This window comes from Grampus griseus, assembly GCF_964374135.1.
Source record: "Grampus griseus genome assembly, chromosome: 1".
Taxonomy (NCBI): Eukaryota; Metazoa; Chordata; class Mammalia; order Artiodactyla; family Delphinidae; genus Grampus; species Grampus griseus.
Genome location: NC_139017.1, coordinates 82439592 through 82457653, shown reverse-complemented (window position 1 = coordinate 82457653; position 18062 = coordinate 82439592). Strand labels below are relative to the sequence as shown.

Here is an 18062-nt window from a genome sequence, read left to right as displayed (position 1 = left end):
CTTTTGGTTTTGTTTGTTCTTCTTTCTTTAGTTCCTTTAGGTGTAAGGTTAAATTGTTTATTTGAGATTTTTCTTGTATCTTGAGGTAGGATTGTATTGGTATAAACTTCCCTCTTAGAACTGCTTTTGCTGCATCCCATAGGTTTTGGATCATCGTATTTTCATTGTCATTTGTCTCTAGGTATTTTTTGATTTCCTCTTTGATTTTTTCAGTGATTTCTTGGTTATTTAGTAACGTATTTAGCCTCTATGAATTTGTGTTTTTTACGTTTTTTCCTTGTAATTCACTTCTAATCTCATAGCGTTGTGGGCAGAAAACATGCTTGATATGATTTCAATTTTCTTAAATTTACTGTGGCTTGATTTGTGACCCAAGATGTGATCTATCCTGGAGAATATTCCATGTGCACTTAAGAAGAAGGTGTAATCTGCTGTTTTTGGATGGAATGTCCTATAAATATCAATTAAATCTATTTGGTCTATTGTGTCATTTAAAGCTTGTGTTTCCTTATTAATTTTCTGTTTGGATGATCTGTCCATTGGTGTAAGTGAGGTTTACAGCCCCCCAATATTATTGTGTTACTGTCGATTTCCTCCTTTATAGTTGGTAGCAGTTGCCTTATGTATTGAGGTGCTCCTATGTTGGGTGCATATATATTTATAATTGTTATATCTTCTTCTTGCATTCATCCCTTGATCATTATGTAGTGTCCTTCCTTTCTTCTTGTAACATTCTTTATTTTAAAGTCTATTTTATCTGACATGAGTATTGTTACTCCAGCTTTCTTCTGATTTCCATTTGCATGGAATATCTTTTCTATCCACTCACTTTCAGTCTGTATGTGTCCCTAGGCCTAAAGTGGGTCTCTTGTAGACAGCACATATATGGGTCTTGTTTTTGTGTCCATTCAGCAAGCTTGTGTCTTTTGTTTGGAGCATTTAATCCATTCATGTTTAAGGTAATTATCGATATGTATGTTCCTATGACCATATTCTTAATTGTTTTGGGTTTGTGTTTGTCGGCCCTTTTCTTCTCTTGTGTTTCCCTCTTAGCGAAGTTCCTTTAGCATTTCTTGTACAGCTGGTTTGGTGGTGCTGAATTCTCTTAGCTTTTGTTTGTCTGTAAAGCTTTTGATTTCTCCATACAATCTGAATGAGATCCTTGCCAGGTAGAGTAATCTTGGTTGTAGGTTCTTCCCTTTCATCTCTTTAAGTGTGTCATGCCACTCCCTTCTGGCTTGTAGAGTTTTTGCTGAGAAATCAGCTGTTAACCTTATGGGAATTCCCTTGTATATTATTTGTCATTTTTCCCTTGCTGCTTTCAATAATTTTTCTTTGTTTTTAATTTTTGCCAATTTGATTACAATGTGTCTCGGTGTGTTTCTCCGTGGGTTTATCCTGTATGGGACTCTCTGCGCTTCCTGGACTTGCGTGGCTATTTCCTTTCCCATGTTAGGGAATTTTTTGACTATAATCTCTTCAAATATTTTCTTGGGTCCTTTCTCTCTCTCTTCTCATTCTGGCACCCCTATAATGCGAATGTTGTTGCATTTAATATTGTCCCAGAGGTCTCTTAGGCTCTCTTCATTTCTTTTCATTCTGTTTTCTTTATTCTGTTCTACAGCAGTGAGTTCCACCATTCTGTCTTCCAGGTCACTTATCCGTTTTCTGCCTCAGTTATTCTTCTATTGATTCCTTCTAGTGTAGTTTTCATTTCAGTTATTGTACTGTTCATCTCTGTTTGTTCTTTAATTCTTTTAGGTCTTTGTTAAATATTTCTTGCATCTTCTCAATCTTTGCCTCCATTCTTTTTCTGGGGTCCTGGATCATCTTCACTATCATTATTCTGAATTCTTTTTCTGGAAGGTTGCCTATCTCCTCTTCATTTAGTTGTTTTTCTGGGGTTTTATCTTGTTTCTTCATCTGGTACATAGCCCTCTGCCTTTTCATTTTGTTTATCTTTCTGTGAATGTGGTTTTCATTCCCCAGGCTGCAGGATTGTAGTTCTTCTTGCTTCTGCTCTCTGCCCATTGGTGGATGAGGATATCTAAGGGGCTTGTGCCTGAAACTGCCTTTTACCCCTTGTTCTCCTTCTAGACAGTTGCCGTGGGTTTTTAGGCTCTGCATATGGGAAGATCAGATTCCTTCCATAGAGTGTTATAAACGTGCGCTTGATGCATTCTCAAGGTTTTAGCGGCTGGCTAGGCAAGTCTGAAATATGTAGGGTAGCCTGGAACTCTGGAGCATGGCCTGAAGCTGCTGCCCACAGGTGGAATGTCTTCGTCCTGTAGTCTTCTTTTTCTTAATTTAGGATTCAGAGGCCGTAATAATAATTCTTAGTGGGAAATGTCTTATATTTTGATTGAATTTTGAAATTTCATTTATTAGCCATGTTGGACTATGAACTATTTTCAGGAAAATGTGACCCTATTTTATCATGTGGTGTTGTTAATACTCAACTTTCATGGCTAAAAGAGAGAGAAGTTTGTAGTTATTTTGTGAATTTATGACCATTTAGTTAGCTAATTTTAATAAGTCTATGCTTCATATTTATAAAGCTTCATATTTATAATTGTGGAGAATTATAAACATATATAAACATTTTTTTCCAATTTTGGTGAAAAGAATTATTTTATAAATTAAGATAATTCATGGATTGGCAGGCATTTTTCTGGAAATCTCTATAACTTTCTATAATCTTTATTATTAACTTTGAATACTTATATAATTAAAATAATTGTAAGCAGTAGTGCCTGTTAGGATGTTTGATTGAATTTTGAAACCCAATTTATGCTTTTCCTTTTGCAAAGCTTACTTTTCCATTACAGACTAGACTGTTTTGAACATCCAAAATTGTACTATCCAATGGTAAATAATAATTTTAGTATTATTTTACATTAGAATGATTGTGAATGCATATTTCACCCATTTTTTAAATCTTCCTTTAAAGCATAACATACTGTCTTAAATCACTGCATATACCTATGTTCTTTAGAATTGGTCAATGAATGTTGTAGACTATGGGATAATTAAATCTGATATTGAATGTAAGTGGCTGTTATTGTCATATTGAAAGATCGAATGCATAATGTGATTTTTCTCTTAGTAGAGCAATATATTATGAGAAGTTTGGATAAGGAATTCCAGGACTGTGAAATAGTTCTATGTGTGTTTCTTAGCACTATCTTAGTTGGAAACATATACAAGAAGTGAAATACCATGTTCTTGAGAAATCTCTAATTATTGTAGGAGAAAGTTTGAATTCATAAAATCATTAGAACCATGTTTCAAAAATTAAAGGAGTGAGAGAGACTTCTATTTAGGATTAGGGAAGGAAGTATTAGAACTTCTATTTATTTTTAATGCTTTATATATGTTTTATAATGAATAATATATGTATTTTATATAAATTTATAAAATATAAATATGTATTTGTATTGTATAAATATTTATATATTTGGAGTGAATGCTTACAGATTTCTTATTGATGGAAATGTGTTAATGCTGTTAACAAGAGGAAGCCAAAGGTATCAGTGTGGACTGCAGAGTTGGAAAAGGCTTTATAGAATAGGTAGATTTAAAAAACAAAGTAGAGTTTAAGATACAGAGAGGATTTGGATAGTTGTAGAGAATGATGGAGTGTGCAAAGTATTATGTTTAGGAGAGTATCATTAACAATGATGTAAGTACTCAACATTAGTTTATTTCCTTCTTTGGTTGATAGTATAGTTCTCAAAACCAAAAAATCTTCTTTCTCCCTTACCTTTCACTTCTAATTGGTTATCTAATGCTGTTGTCTCTAACTCTTAATATCTAGCTCTTAAAATCTAACTAATTTAAGGGTTTTTAATGCTTAAGTATCTTTTGAATCTTCCCCCTTTTCTTCGTCTCCACAGACCTAGAACAGTTCAAGTCCTCATTTCCTCTTTCCTGGTTTTTAGAGTTTCAAGCACATTCTCTTAGCCTAGGAGAGGGATGCATGTGAGTAACATAATGGAACACAAATTGTATCTGGGACATTATCATAAACCATGCTTCATATTACCCTCATTTGTCCTCATCTTTGTCATCTCTTTTTGTGTTTACTAGGCTTCTATTTGCTTTGGCCTTTATTCATAACCTTCTTTCTTACTGCAGTAGCCCTCATTCTTACTGCATTGTTTCCTGGCTACACTTTGCATTCTTCCTTAATGATATTTTCGTAGGATTACATCTTGATTAGTGTATGCCTCCACTGTCCCCTCAGGAGTTACAATCATTGACCTATCCTAAGACCACTGTTATTCTGTGCACTTCTCAGATACAGCCTACTCTACCCCTTATATCTTGACATTAGCTTGGAACCAGACATCTCTGACCAGAACTAATTGCAGTATCTTTAGAATCAATCTTTTTGTTTCCAGTCTTGTCTACCTTTTGTTCATTCTCTGCATTTATGCTAGAGTGTTCCTTTAAAAATACAAATCTGACTATTCTGTGTTGCAGATTTAAGAGCCATCTAATTGCCTAAATTCAAACTCTTTGTTTCTTCATTGTTCATTTAAAGAATGAGGTAGTGCATACCAAGCAAGTTAAAGACAACTGTAAATTCAGAATCTTTGTCAAATAATTTTTTATGTGTTTCTTTACTTGGTACAGTTTTCTTTGCTTCTTCATGTGTCTCCCATCTTCAGTTCAGTCTAATATAGCTCTAAACAGGTTTTACTCCTGTGGTCAGTTTTCTATCTCTGTGCCCACATTTATTTTCACTCTGGTTGTATAATAGATTCTCCTTCTAGTTTTTTCTATTGCTTCTTCTTTGGTTATTAGATACACAATAACTATAGAACTTAGACTTAGATGTTTCTCATTTAGCTTTGGATATTGATTAGGAACATAACAGACATGGTCTTTGTTCTCATGAGATTTTGCACTCGGAGACACATAAAATGAATAATTACAAATAAATATTTAATTACAAATTGTGATAAGTGCTATGAAGGAATGAAATGAATGAAAATGACAAAATATAAGAAAATAATAAGGCCTAATCTAGATTTGGTGATCAAGGATGGCCTTAAACTGAGACCTAAGTAAGTGAGATTTAGTTAAGGGAAAGCATGTGAGTTGGAGAGAGCTTTTCATTCAGGAGGAAAAGCATGTAGAAATGCCCTGAGGTGTGAAGGAGCTTGGTTAATACATGTGAGTGAATGAAAACCTTTGTGACTAAGTGTAAGAAGAAATATGGAACGGGGAATGAAGTGAGTATGGGGTAATAAGGACCAAATCAGGTAGGGCCAAGGAAAGGAATTTTGATTTTATTCTGCTGGCAAAGGAACACCACTGAAAGATTTTAATTAGAGGAATGACATGATCTTGTTTACATTTTTAAAGGATCATTGTCACTTCTGTATGGAAGGTAAATTTGATGTTGGGTGGGGAGTGTTGGTAGTGAGGAATAGAAGTGGAGAAATCAGATTGGAGGCTATTTGAATGGTACAACTATGAAAGAATGTCTTTTAAAAATGGAATCTTTTTTTTGTTTTCTTGTCTCTCCTTTCCCATTTTTTTAAATCCAGCTTTTAACGCATTTATATTCTTTTGATTTTTTAGAAGAGATGACTAAGCTTAAAAATAACAAAGAAGTAGAACTTGAAGAATTGAAAAAAATCTTGGTAAGTGTATGGTTTCTCTTATTAACATGTAGCAATTATTTTTCAAAATAGTATTAAATCCAGTGACTTAGACTCTCATCCTATAGATGTCTTATGGTAGTTTTTCAACTAAAATATAAAAAAAACTACATTTGGTTTTAGTGAAGCCACATTTCTTATCTCTATCAATTTTTATGGTATATTTGATAACTGTCGGTGTAGGTGTTTATATTACTTAAGCATGTGTTGACAGTACGTTTAAGTGAGATCAAATATGCCTATTCTGTAGATGATTGTAAATTTGGTGTGCGTTTGATAACTTTGAGCCACAAAGCTGCAATTTTGAGAAAGATATGTATGATATCTATTCAGTACCTACGTTTAGTATTCAAATAGAATCATATTTAATGAATTTGTTAGGATAGGCTTCATTATGTTTTACTTGATTATAGTGTGTAGAGCATGGGTTGGTAAACTTTTTTTGTAAAGGACTAGATAGTAAATATTTTAGGCTTTGTGGCTATATACAGAATGTTAATTTTCTCCTCCCCTTCCATTTTTTTTTCTTTTATTTTTAACAATCTTATAAAAATGCAAGAACCATTCTTAGTTCAAGGGCCTACAAAAGAAGGTTGTGGGCTGATTTTGTCTTAGAGGCTGTAGTTTGCCAAACTTTGCTTATAAAAGACAATATTGTTTATCATTACAGGTCTTTGATTTTGGGTTTAACCAATCACATCTCTACCTGATTTTGCAACTCCTAATTCTTCCATCTCTTGGGAAGCACTATTTCCAAATGCTTATCCTTTCTTCAGTGAATTGCTTTTGCACAAATTCTTGCAAATAATAATATTTACATTTCTTTCAAATTTGATAATGTAAACTTATACTTCAGGTCTCAGCTTAAATATCAATTCTTTAGAAATCTCTCTTGACATTCCTAGCTAGTTTAGGTCTCTGTGTAGCTTGTTCCTCTAGCACCCTGAATTTTTCCTTTATAGCACGTATCACAAATGAAATTTAATTTATTTTTGGTATAATTATTTAAAGCTTTATTCACCCTTTAGAGTCTCCTTTACTTAGCACAGTAGTTGGCACATAGTAGGTGGTCAATAAATAAATAGTGGAATGCTCCAATAAGGGCTAAGAACCTTTGTCCTGTTTGCCCTGTAACCTCAGTACTTAGCACAGTAACTGACACTTTGTAAGCACTTTATAAATATTTGTTGAATGAATTAATACTAAAGTATTATTTTTACACTCCTACATGGACAAGGATTGGTTTAGGTTTTGTTTTATTTGAATAGCCGTTAGAGCATAATTAATATCTTGGTCCTTAGAATCATAATGCTTTGATGGTATCCAGCTTTTTACTTCTTAGCTGTATGACCTAGAGCAATTTACCTAAATTCTTGATGCCTTGGTTTTTCCATTTTATGAAATGGGGGAAATAATTGTACATATCTCATAGGGTGGTTGTGAAGGATGAATAAGATACATTTATTCATTTAACAAACATTTGTTGAGTTCCTTTTATGGTATACTCTGGGGATGCACTGGGGAGCAAATGGATGCATATCCTGTTTTCATGGAGCTAGTCATGAAATAATCATACTTAAATACAAGCAGCCATTCAAAGGTAATAATACAATGGTGTCAAGGGCAATAAAGGATTAGTTTACAGTGTGATAAAGGGATTTGAACTATGTAGAGAGTTTAGGAGACATTTTTTGAAAAAGTAAAGATTGAACTGAAATCCAGAGAAGGAAGGGAAGTGCTTATCAGGTAGAGAAAATATGTGCAAAGGTCATTTGATAGGAAGGAGAATGGTGAATACAACATGGAGTGAAAGAAAGAGTGTGGTGCAAAATGAGGCTAGAGAGGTAGTAGGAGCCTGTTAATTCATGGCCCTTTAAAATCATATCAACAGAATTTTATGTTTATCCTAAGAGGAATGAGAAGCTCTAAAGAATTTCAGCAGGGAGTGACTTGGTCAGATTTGCAATTTGAAGAGCTCATTTGGTTTGCAGTACGGAGAACACAATATATTAAGAGAACAGTTCAGAATAGACAGACAATCACAGGAGCCAGAGAAGAGAACTTAGGCTGGGAGATGATGGTAGTAATGAGATACTACTTTGAGAGATATTTAAGATTTAAATACTTTGGATTGATGTAGGGTACTGATAATACCATTTGTTGAAAAGACTCTCTTTTTCTTTATATATGTATGTGTGTATGTATGTATTTATGTTTTTGGCTGCACCAAGCGGCTTACGGGATCTAAGTTCCTCGACCAGGGATTGAACCTGAGCTCTCGGCAGTGAAAGTGCGGAGTCCTAACCACTGGACCACCAGGGAATTCCCAAGACTCTCCTTTTTCTATTGAGTTACTCTTGCACATTTATAAAAAAAAAATCAATTGACCATATTTGTGTGGGTCTACTTCTGGACTATTTCTGTTTCATTGATTTTTGTGGTCTATCCATTCACCAGTGTTTTGCTTACTGTAGCTTTATAGTGAGTCTTAGATTTGGGTAGTGTGATTCCTCCAGCTTTATTATTCTTTTGTGTATAATTTTTTTAATGTATTTATTTTTTGAATCTAATTGTATTTTATTTTTTCTTCCAGTTTTCTTGAGATATAATTGTCATACAGCACTGTATAAGTTTAACGTCTACAGCATAATGATTTGATTTACATACATTACAATAAGTCTACATCCATCATCTCATATAGATACAAAATTAAAGAAATAGAAAAAAAATTTTCCTTGTGATGAGAACTCTTAAGATTTACTGTCTTAACAACTTTCATAAATAACATACAGCAGTGTGAATTATATCACATTGTACGTTACATCCCTAGTACTGTTTATCTTACAACTGGAAGTTTGTGCCTTTTGGCAGCCTTCATCCAACTCCTTGTCCTCCCTTATTTTCCCCACCCCCATAACCATAAATCTCATCTCTGTTTTATGACTTTGTTTGTTTGTTTTGAAGTATAATTGACCTAAAACAGTATATTAGTTCCTGTTGCACACCAGTGATTTGATATTTCTGTACATTTTGAAACGTTCACTGTGATAAGTCTAGTTACAGTATGTCACCATACAAATATATTACATAGGTATTGACTATATTCCCCACACTGTACATTTCATACCTGTGACTCATTTATTTTGCAACTGGAAGTTTGTACCTCTTAGTCTCCTTTGTCCATTTCTTTCCTACCCTCACCTCTCTCCCCTCTGGCAACCACCTGTTTTTTCACTGTATCTATAACTCTGTTTCTGTTTTGTTGTGTCTGTTCATTTGTTTTGTTTTTTAGATTTCACATATAAGTGAAATCATACAGTATTTGCCTTTCTCTGTACAACTTATTTCAACATAATACCCTCTGGGTCCACCTATGTTGTTGCAGATGAAAAGATTTCATTTTTTTTATGGCTGTTATCTATCTATCTTTCTCACATATTCTTTATCTGTTCATCAATTGATGGGCATTTATGTTGCTTCCATATCTTAGCTATTGTAAATAATGCTAATCCCACCAACAATGCATGAGGGTTCCCTTTGTTCCACATCCTCACCAACACTTGTTATCTCTTATCTTTTGATAATAGCCAGTCTGACAGATGGGAGGTAGTATCTCATTGTGGTTTTGATTTGCCTTTCCCTGATTAGTGGTGATGAGCATCTTTTCATGTGCCGGTTGGACATCTTTATGTCTTTGGAAAAATCTCTCTTCAGATCCTTTACCTTGTCCTGTTTTATAATGAGCTTGTTTGGGTTTTTTTTGATGTTGAGTTGTATGAGTTCTTTGTTTCTTTGTATATTGTGGATATTAACCCCTTTTGGATGTATCATTTGCAAATATTTTCTCCCATTCAGTAGGTGGCCTTTTCATTTTTTTGATAGTTTCCTTTTCTATGAAAAAGTTTTTTAGTTTGATATAGTCCAATTTGTTTATTTTGCTTTTGTTTCCCTTGCCTGAGGAAACATATCCAAAAAAGATATTGCTAACACTGATGTCAAATAGTGTACTGCCTATGTTTTCTCCTAGGAATTTTATGGTTTCAGGTCTTGCATTTAAGTCTTCAATCCATTTTGAATTTATTTTTATGCATGGCGTGAGAGAGTAGTCCAGTTTGATTCCTTTGCATGTAGCTGTCCAGTGTTCCCAATACCATTTATTAAAGAGGCTGTCTTTTCCCCATTGTATTTCTTGCTCTTTTGTTGTAGGTTAATTGATTATATAAGCATGGGCTTAGTTCTGCGCCCTCTGTTCTGTTCCATTGATCTATGTGTCTGTTTTGGTGCCAGTACCATACTGTTTTGATGACTGTAGCTTTGTGGTAGAGTTTGAAATCAGGTATCATAATACCTCCTGCTTTGTTCTTTCTCAAGATCATTTTGGAAATCTGAGGTCTTTTGTGTTTCCATACAAATTTTAGAATTATTGTAGTATGGTGAAAAATGCCATTGTTATTTTGATAGGGAATGCATTGAATTTGTAGATTGCCTTGGGTATTGTGGTTGTTTTAATGACATTAATTCTTTGAGTCCATGAATATGGTATACCTTTTCATCTTTTTTTTGTTTGTTTTCAATTTCTTTCATCAGTGTCTTATAGTTTTCCAGGTAGAGATTTTTACTTCCTTACTTAGAGTTATTCATAGGTATTTTATTCTCCTTGATGTGATTGTAAATGGGATTGCTTTCTTAATTTCTCTTTCTGTTAGTTTGTTGTTAGTATATAGAACTGCAGCAGATTTCTGTGTATTAATTTTGTGTCCTGTAACTTTACCAAATTCATGGATGAGTTCTAGTAGTTTTTTGGTGGCGTCTTTAGGATTTTCTGTTTACAGTATCATGTCATATGCAAACAGTGACAATTTTACTTCTTCCTTTCTGATTTGGATTCCTTTTATTTCTTTTTCTTGTATGATAGATGTGGCTAGAATTTCCAATTCTTTGTTAGGTAGAAGTGGCAAGTGTTGGCATCATTGTCTTGTTCCTGATTTTAAAGGAAGTACTTTTGACTGTTGAGTATGATGTTAGCTGTGGGCTTGTCATATATGACCTTTATTATGTTGAGATATATTCCCTCTATACTCACTTTCTGGAGAGTTTTTAGCATAAATGGATATTGAATTTTGTCAAAAACTTTTTCCACATCTATTGAGATGATCAAATAATTTTTATTCTTCATCTGGTTAATGTGGTGTATCACATTAATTTGCAGATATTGAGCCATCCTTGCATCCCTGGAATAAACCCCACTTGATCATGGTGTATGATCCTTTTAATGTATTGTTGAATTTGGTTTCCTAATATTTTGTTGAGGATTTTTGTATCTATGTTCATCAATGATATTGGGCTGTAATCTTTTGTTTTTGTGATATCTTTGACTGGTTTTGCTAATAGGATAATACTGGCCTGGCAGGATTAGTTTGGAAGAGTTCCTACCTCTGCAGTTTTTTGGAATAGTTTGAGAAGGATAGGTGTTAATTCTCCTTTAAATGTTTGGTAGAATTCACCTATGAAGCCATCTGGTCCTGGACTTTTGTTTGTTGGAAATTTTTTAAATTACTGATTCAATTTCATTACTGGTAATTGGTCTGTTTATTCTTTCTATGTCTTCCTGGTTCAGTCTTGGAAAATTGTACAATTCTAGGAATTTGTCCTTTTCTTCTAGGCTGTCCATTTTATTGGTGTAAAATTGTTCATAGTAATCTCTCATGATCCTTTGTATTTCTGTGGTGTTGGTTCTATTTATCCTTTTTTATTTCTGGTTTTATTGATTTGGGCCCTGTTTTTCTCTTGATGAGTCTCTTACTAAGGTTTATCAATTTTGTCTATTTTTTCAAATAACCAGCTCTTAGTTTTGTTGATCTTTTCTATTGTTTTCTTAGTCTCTCTTTTTAAAAATTTAGTTCTGATTTTTATGATTTTCTTCCTTCCACTGACTTTGGGTTTTGTGTGTTCTTTTTCTACTTCCTTTGGGTGTAAGATTAAGCTATTTATTTGAGATTTTTCTTGTTTCCTGAGAGGTAGACTTGTATCACTATAAACCTCCCTCTTAGAACTGCTTTTGCTGCATTGCTTAGATTTTGGATTGTTGTGTTTTCATTTTCATTTGTCACCATGTATTTTCTGATTTATTCTTTGATTCCTTCAGTGATCCATTCGTTGTTTAGTAGCATATTGTTTAGCCTTCACATGTTTGGGAGTTTTTTCCCTTGTAGTTTTTTTCTTTGTAGTTGATTTCTAGTCTCATAGTGTTGTGGTCAGAAAAGATGCTTGACATGAATTGAATTTTCTTAAATTTACTGATTTTTTTTGTGGCCTAGCATGTGGTCTATCCTGGAAAAGGTTCCATGTATACTTGAAAAGAATGTCTATTCTGCTGCTTTTGGATGGAATGTTCTGTATAGATATATTGAGTCCTTTTGGTGTAATGTGTCATTTAAGGCCAGTGCTTTATTGATTTTCTGTCTGGATAATCTGTCTATTGGTGTAAGTGGGATGTTAAAGTTCCCTGCTATTATTGTGTTGCTGTCAATTACTCCCTTTATGTCTGTTAATGTTTGCATTATGTATTTAGGTACTTCTATATGTTGGGTGCATATATATTTATAATTATTATATCGTCCTTTTGATTAATCCCTTAATCATTATGTAATGGACTTCTTTGTCTCTTGTAACAGTCTTTGTTTTACTTTGTCTGATATAAGTATTGTTACCCTGGCTTTCTTTTGATTTACATTTGCATGGAATACCTTTTTCCATGCCCTCACTTTTAGTCTATGTCTTTAGATCTGAAGTGAGTCTCTTGTAAGCAGCATATATATGCATCTTGTTTTTTTGTCCATTCAGTCACTCTGTGTCTTTTGTTGGGAGAATTTAGTCCATTAGTCCTTTTTTTTTTTTTTGTGGTACACGGGCCTCTCACTGTTGTGACCTCTCCCGTTGCGGAGCACAGGCTCCGGACGCGCAGGCTCAGCGGCCATGGCTCACGGGCCCAGCCGCTTCGCGGCACGTGGGATCCTCCTGGACCGGGGCACGAACCTGTGTCCCCTGCATCGGAAGGCAGACTCTCAACCACTGCACCACCAGGGAAGCCCCAGTCCATTTCTTTTAAAGTAATTATTGATAGGTATGTTCTTATTGCCGTTTTAAAATTGGTTTTGTTGTATTTTTCAAAGTTAGACAGGTTTATTGTTTTGTAAGACCTGTCAGAGCTTTCTTTCTTCCTCTTTTTTTTCTTGAACTATAGTTGATTTACAATATTGTGTTATTTTCAGGTGTATAGCATAGTGATTCGGTTTTTTGCAGATTATATTCCATTATAGGTTATCAAAAGGTATTGGGTGTAATTCTGTGTTCTATACAGTATATTCTTGTTGCATATCTATTTTATTTATAAGTAGTTTGTATTTGTTAACCGCATATCCCTAATTTGCTCCTCCCCACTTCCCTCTCCCCTTTGGTAACTACAAGTTTGTTTTCTACATCTGTGATTCTGTTTCTGTTTTGCATATACATTCATTTGTATTATTTTTTAGATTCCACATGTGATATAATGTATTTGTATTTGTATTTCTCTCTCTGACTTATTTTACTAAGCATAATATTCTCTAGGTCCGTCCATGTTGCTGCAAATGGCAGTATTTCATTCATTCTTATGGCTGAGCAATATTCCATTTTGTGTGTGTGTGTGTGTGTGTGTGTGTGTGTATACATCTTAATCCAGTCATCTGTTGATGACTATCTGTTGGGTAGCTTCCATGTTTCTGTGTCTTGGCTGTTGTAAATAGTGCTTCTGTGAACAGTGGGGTGCGTATATCTTTTTGAGTTAGTGTTTTAGGTTTTTTGGATATGTGCCCAGGAGTGGAATTGCTTCATCATATGGTAATTCTGTTCTAAGTTTTTTAAAGGAATCTCTATACTGTTTTCCATAGTGGCTGAACCAATTTACATTCCCACCAACAGTGTACCAGGGTTCCCTTTTCTCCACATCCTCTCCAATGTTTGTTATATGTAGACTTTTGATGATAGCCATTCTCAGAGGTGTGAGGTGATATTTAATTGTGGTTTTGATTTGCATTTCTCTAATAATTAGTGACGTTGAGCATCTTTTTATGTGCCTGTTTGCCATTTGTGTATCTTCTTTGGAAAAATATCTCTACAAGTCTTCTGTCCATTTTCTGATTGGATTGGTTGTTTTTGATATTGAGTTGTATGAGCTGTTTTTGTATTTTAAATATTAAAACTCCTTGTCTGGGCTTCCCTGGTGGTGCAGTGGTTGAGAATCCACCTGCTGATGCAGGGGACATGGGTTTGTGCCCCGGTCCGGGAGGATCCCACATGCCGCAGAGTGGCTGGGTCCATGATCCATGTCTGCTGAGCCTGCGCGTCCGGAGCCTGTGCTCTGCAACAGGAGAGGCCACAGCAGTGAGAGGCCCGCGTACCACAAACAAACAAACAAAAAAAACCTCCTTGTCAGTCATATCATTTGCGAATATTTTCTCCTATTTTGTAGGTTGTCTTTTTGTTTTGTCGATGGTTTCCTTTACTGTGCAAAAGCTTTTAAGTTTAATAGGGTCCCATTATTTATTTTTGCTTTTATTTCTTTTGCCTTAGGAGACTGATCCAAGAAGATATTGCTATGATTTATGTTAAAGAGTGTTCTGCCTATGTTTTCCTCTAGGAGTTTTATGGTTTCCAGTCTTACATTTAGGTTTTTAATCCATTTTGTGTTATTTTTATATATGGTGTTAGAGAATGTTTTGATTTCATTCTTTTACATGTAGCTGTCCAGTTTTCCCAGCACCAAAGAGACTGTCTTTTCTCCATTGTACATTCTTGCCCCCTTTGTCGTAGATTAATTGACAATAGGTGTGCGGATTTATTTCTGGGTTCTATTTTGTTCTATTCATCTTTGTGTCTGGTTTTGTACCAGTACCATACTGCCTTGATTACTGCAGCTTTGTAGTATAGTCTGAAGTCTCTGAGGATTATACCTCCAGCTTTGTTGTTTTATTTTTTAGGATTGCTTTGGCAACTCATGGTCTTTTGTGGTTCTATATGTATTTTAGGATTATTTGTCCTAGTTCTGTGAAAAATGTCATGGATATTTTGATAGGGATTGCATTAAATTTGTAGATTGCTTTGGGTGGTATGGCCATATTAATAATATTAATTATTCCAATCCAAGAGCACAAGATATCTTTCCATTTCTTTGAATCATCTCCTATTTCCTTCATCAGTGTTTTATAGTTTGCAGAGTTTTCACCTCGTTGTTTAAGGTTATTCTTAGGTATTTTATTTTTCTGATGAAATTTTAAATGGGATTTTTTTTTGCTCTCTCTTTTTGATATTTTATTATTAGTGTATAGAAATGCAACAGATTTCTGTGTATTAATTTTGTGTCCTGCAACTTCACCAAATTCATTGATGAGCTCAAGTAGTTTTTTGGTAGCATCTTTAGTACAGCTTAATCTTGTATTCTACAATCTTGTTGAATTCATCTCTTAGTTCTAATAGTTTTTGGGTGGAGGCTTTAGGATACTTTGTATAGAGTATCATGTAATCTGCAAACAGTAACAGTTGTACCCCTTTCCTTCCAATTTTGATACTTGTTTTTCCTTCTTGTCTGATTGCTGTGAGTAGAACTTTCAATACTATGTTAAATAGATGTGGTGAGAGTGAGCATTCTTGTCTAGTTCCTGAATTTGGTGGGAAGTCTTTCAGCTTTTCACTGTTGAATATTACTTTGGCTGTGGGTTTTTCATAAATGGCCTTTATTATATTGAGATATGTTTACTCTGTACCAACTTTGATGAGAGCTTTTATTGCGAATGGATGATGAATTTTGTTAAACATTTTTTTCTGCATCTGTTGGAATGATCATGGGGTTTTTTGTCTTTCCTTCCGTTAATGTGGTGTATCACATTGATTGACTTGCATATGTTGAACCAGCCTTGTGGCCCTGGAATAAATCCAACTTGATCATAGTGCATGATCTTTTTATGTATTGTTGAATTTGGTTTGCTAATATTTTGTTGAGGATTTTTACATATATATTCATAAAATATATTTTCTCTTTTTGTAGTGTCTTTGTCTGATTTTGGTATCAGGGTAACAGTGGCCCTGTGGAACGAATTTGGGAGTGTTTCCTCTTCAGTTTGGGGGAATAGTTTGAGAAGGATAGGTCTTAGCTCTTCTCTATATGTTTAGTAGAATTATCCTGTGAATTTATCCTGTTCTGGACTTTTGTTTGCTGGGAGTTTTATTACAGATTCAATTTCGCTTTTAGTTAGCAGTCTGTTTCAATTGTCTGTTTCTTCTTGACTCAGTCCTGGCAGGCTGTATGTTTCTAGGAATGTGTCCATTTCTTCTAGGTTCTTCAGTTTATTGGCATATAATTGCTGATAATATTCTCATGACTTTTTGTATCTCTGTGGTATTGGCTGTTATTTTTCCTCTTTCATTTCTTATGTTGTTTGTTTGGGTCCTCTTTTTTATCTTCTTGGTGAGTCTCGCTGAAGGTTTATCAATTTTGTCAAAAAATCAGCTCTTGTTTTTATTGATATTTTCTTTTTTTTTGGTCTCTTATTTATTTCCTCTCTGATCTTTATTGTTTCCTTCCGTCTGCTGACTTTTGTCTTTGTTTTTCTTCTTCTAATTCTTTTAGGTGATAGGCTAGGTTGTTTTGATTTTCTTTGTTTCTTGAGGAAGGCCTGTATCACTATAAACCTCTCTCTTAGAACTGCTTTTGCTGCATCCTATAGATTTTGGAACGTTGTGTTTTCATTTTCCTCAAGGTATTTTGATTTTCCCTTTGATTTCATTGGTGACCCATTTTTTTTTTAGTAGCATGTTGTTCAGTTGCCACATGGTTGTTCTTTTCCCATTTTTCTTTCTGTAGTTGATTTCTAGTTTCATACAATTATTGGAAAAGATGCTTGATAAAATTTCTGTCCTCCTAAATTTGTTGAGGCTTGTTTTGTGATGTAGTATGTGATCTATCCTGGAGAATGTTCTATGTCAACTTGAAAAGAATGTGTATTCTGCTTTTTTGGGGATGTAGCATCCTGTACATAGCAATTAAGTCCAACTGGTCTATTGTGTCATATAGGACCTCTGTTGCCTTATTGATTTTCTGTCTGGATGATCTGTCCATTGATGTCAGTCGAGTGTTAAAATCTCCTATTATCATTGTATTGTTTTCAGTTTCCCCCTTTATGTATGTTAGTATTTAAATGTTTAGTGCTCCTGTATTGGGTGCGTATATGTTAGTGAGTGTAAAATCCTCTTCTTGTATTGATACCTTTATCATTGTATGATGCTCTTCTTTATCTTTTGTTATAGCCTTTGTTTTAAAACATATTTGGTCTGATATGAGTATTGCTACCCCCACTTTCTTGTTTCTGTTTGCATGAAATCTTTTTCCGTCTGCTTACTTTCAGTCTGTGTATTTCACTCTGAAGTGAATCTCTTGTAGTTAGCATATTGAAGGCTCTTGTTTTTTTTAGTCCAATCACCCACCATATATTTTGATGGGAGTATTTAGTCTATTAAAATTGAGTGTAATTATTTATATGCATGTACTTATTGTTATTTTTTTCCTTGTTTTCCAGTTGTTTTTGTAGTTCTTCTTTTTTATTTCTTCTTTTTGTTTTTCCCACTGTGGTTTGATGATTTTCTTTTGTAATATTCTTATGTTTCTCTCTCTTTTTTTTGTGTGTGTGTGTATCTATTGTAGGTTTTCGATTTGTGGTTACCATGGGGTTCATCTATGTTGACCATAATCATATCTATTGCTTTAAACTGATAGTTATTTAAGTTCAAGCACATTCTAAAAGATCTACATTTTTTTACTCCCCTCCCCCCAATTTTGTGATTTTGATGTCCTATTTTACATTTTCATGCTTATCCCTTTATTATTTATTGTAGTTATAGTTGCTTTTACAATTGTTGTTTGTTTTTTAATATGTGTACTAGCTCATTTAAGTGATCTTCAATCCTTGTTATTTATCTGCCTTTCCTCTTGGGATTTTCCCTTTCCTGTAGATTCTTACTTCTTTTTCATTTAGAGAAGTTCCTTCAACATTTCTTTTAGGATAGGTTTAGTATTGCTGAATTCTTCTAGTTTCGCTTGTCTGTGAAATTCTTTCTCTCTTCTATTGTAAATGATAGTCTTGCTGAGTAGAGTATCCTAGTTTGCAGGTTTTTCCTTTTCATGACTTTGAATATATCATGCCAGTCCCTTTTGGTCTGCAATGTTAGTGTAGAAAAATCGGCTGATAGCCTTATGCGGGTTCCTTTATACGTGACTCTCTTTTTCTCTTGCTGCCTTTAGAATTCTCTCTTTAACTTTTGCTGTTTTAATTATGACATATCTTGGTGTGTGTCTGTTTG

At 34.2% G+C, this 18062-nt stretch overlaps 1 protein-coding gene across 2 annotated transcripts in view; it reads left to right on the top strand.

Moving 5' to 3' along the window:
- SYCP1 (synaptonemal complex protein 1) overlaps nt 1-18062 on the top strand; it is a gene marked incomplete at both ends in the record, with an annotated part of 158173 nt that overhangs the window by 51613 nt on the left and 88498 nt on the right. For both annotated transcript variants that reach the window (XM_082662438.1, XM_082662437.1), the window contains one exon: nt 5593-5654. In XM_082662438.1, coding sequence (XP_082518564.1) covers nt 5593-5654 — 62 coding nt within the window. The remainder of the gene's footprint in view (nt 1-5592; nt 5655-18062) is intronic.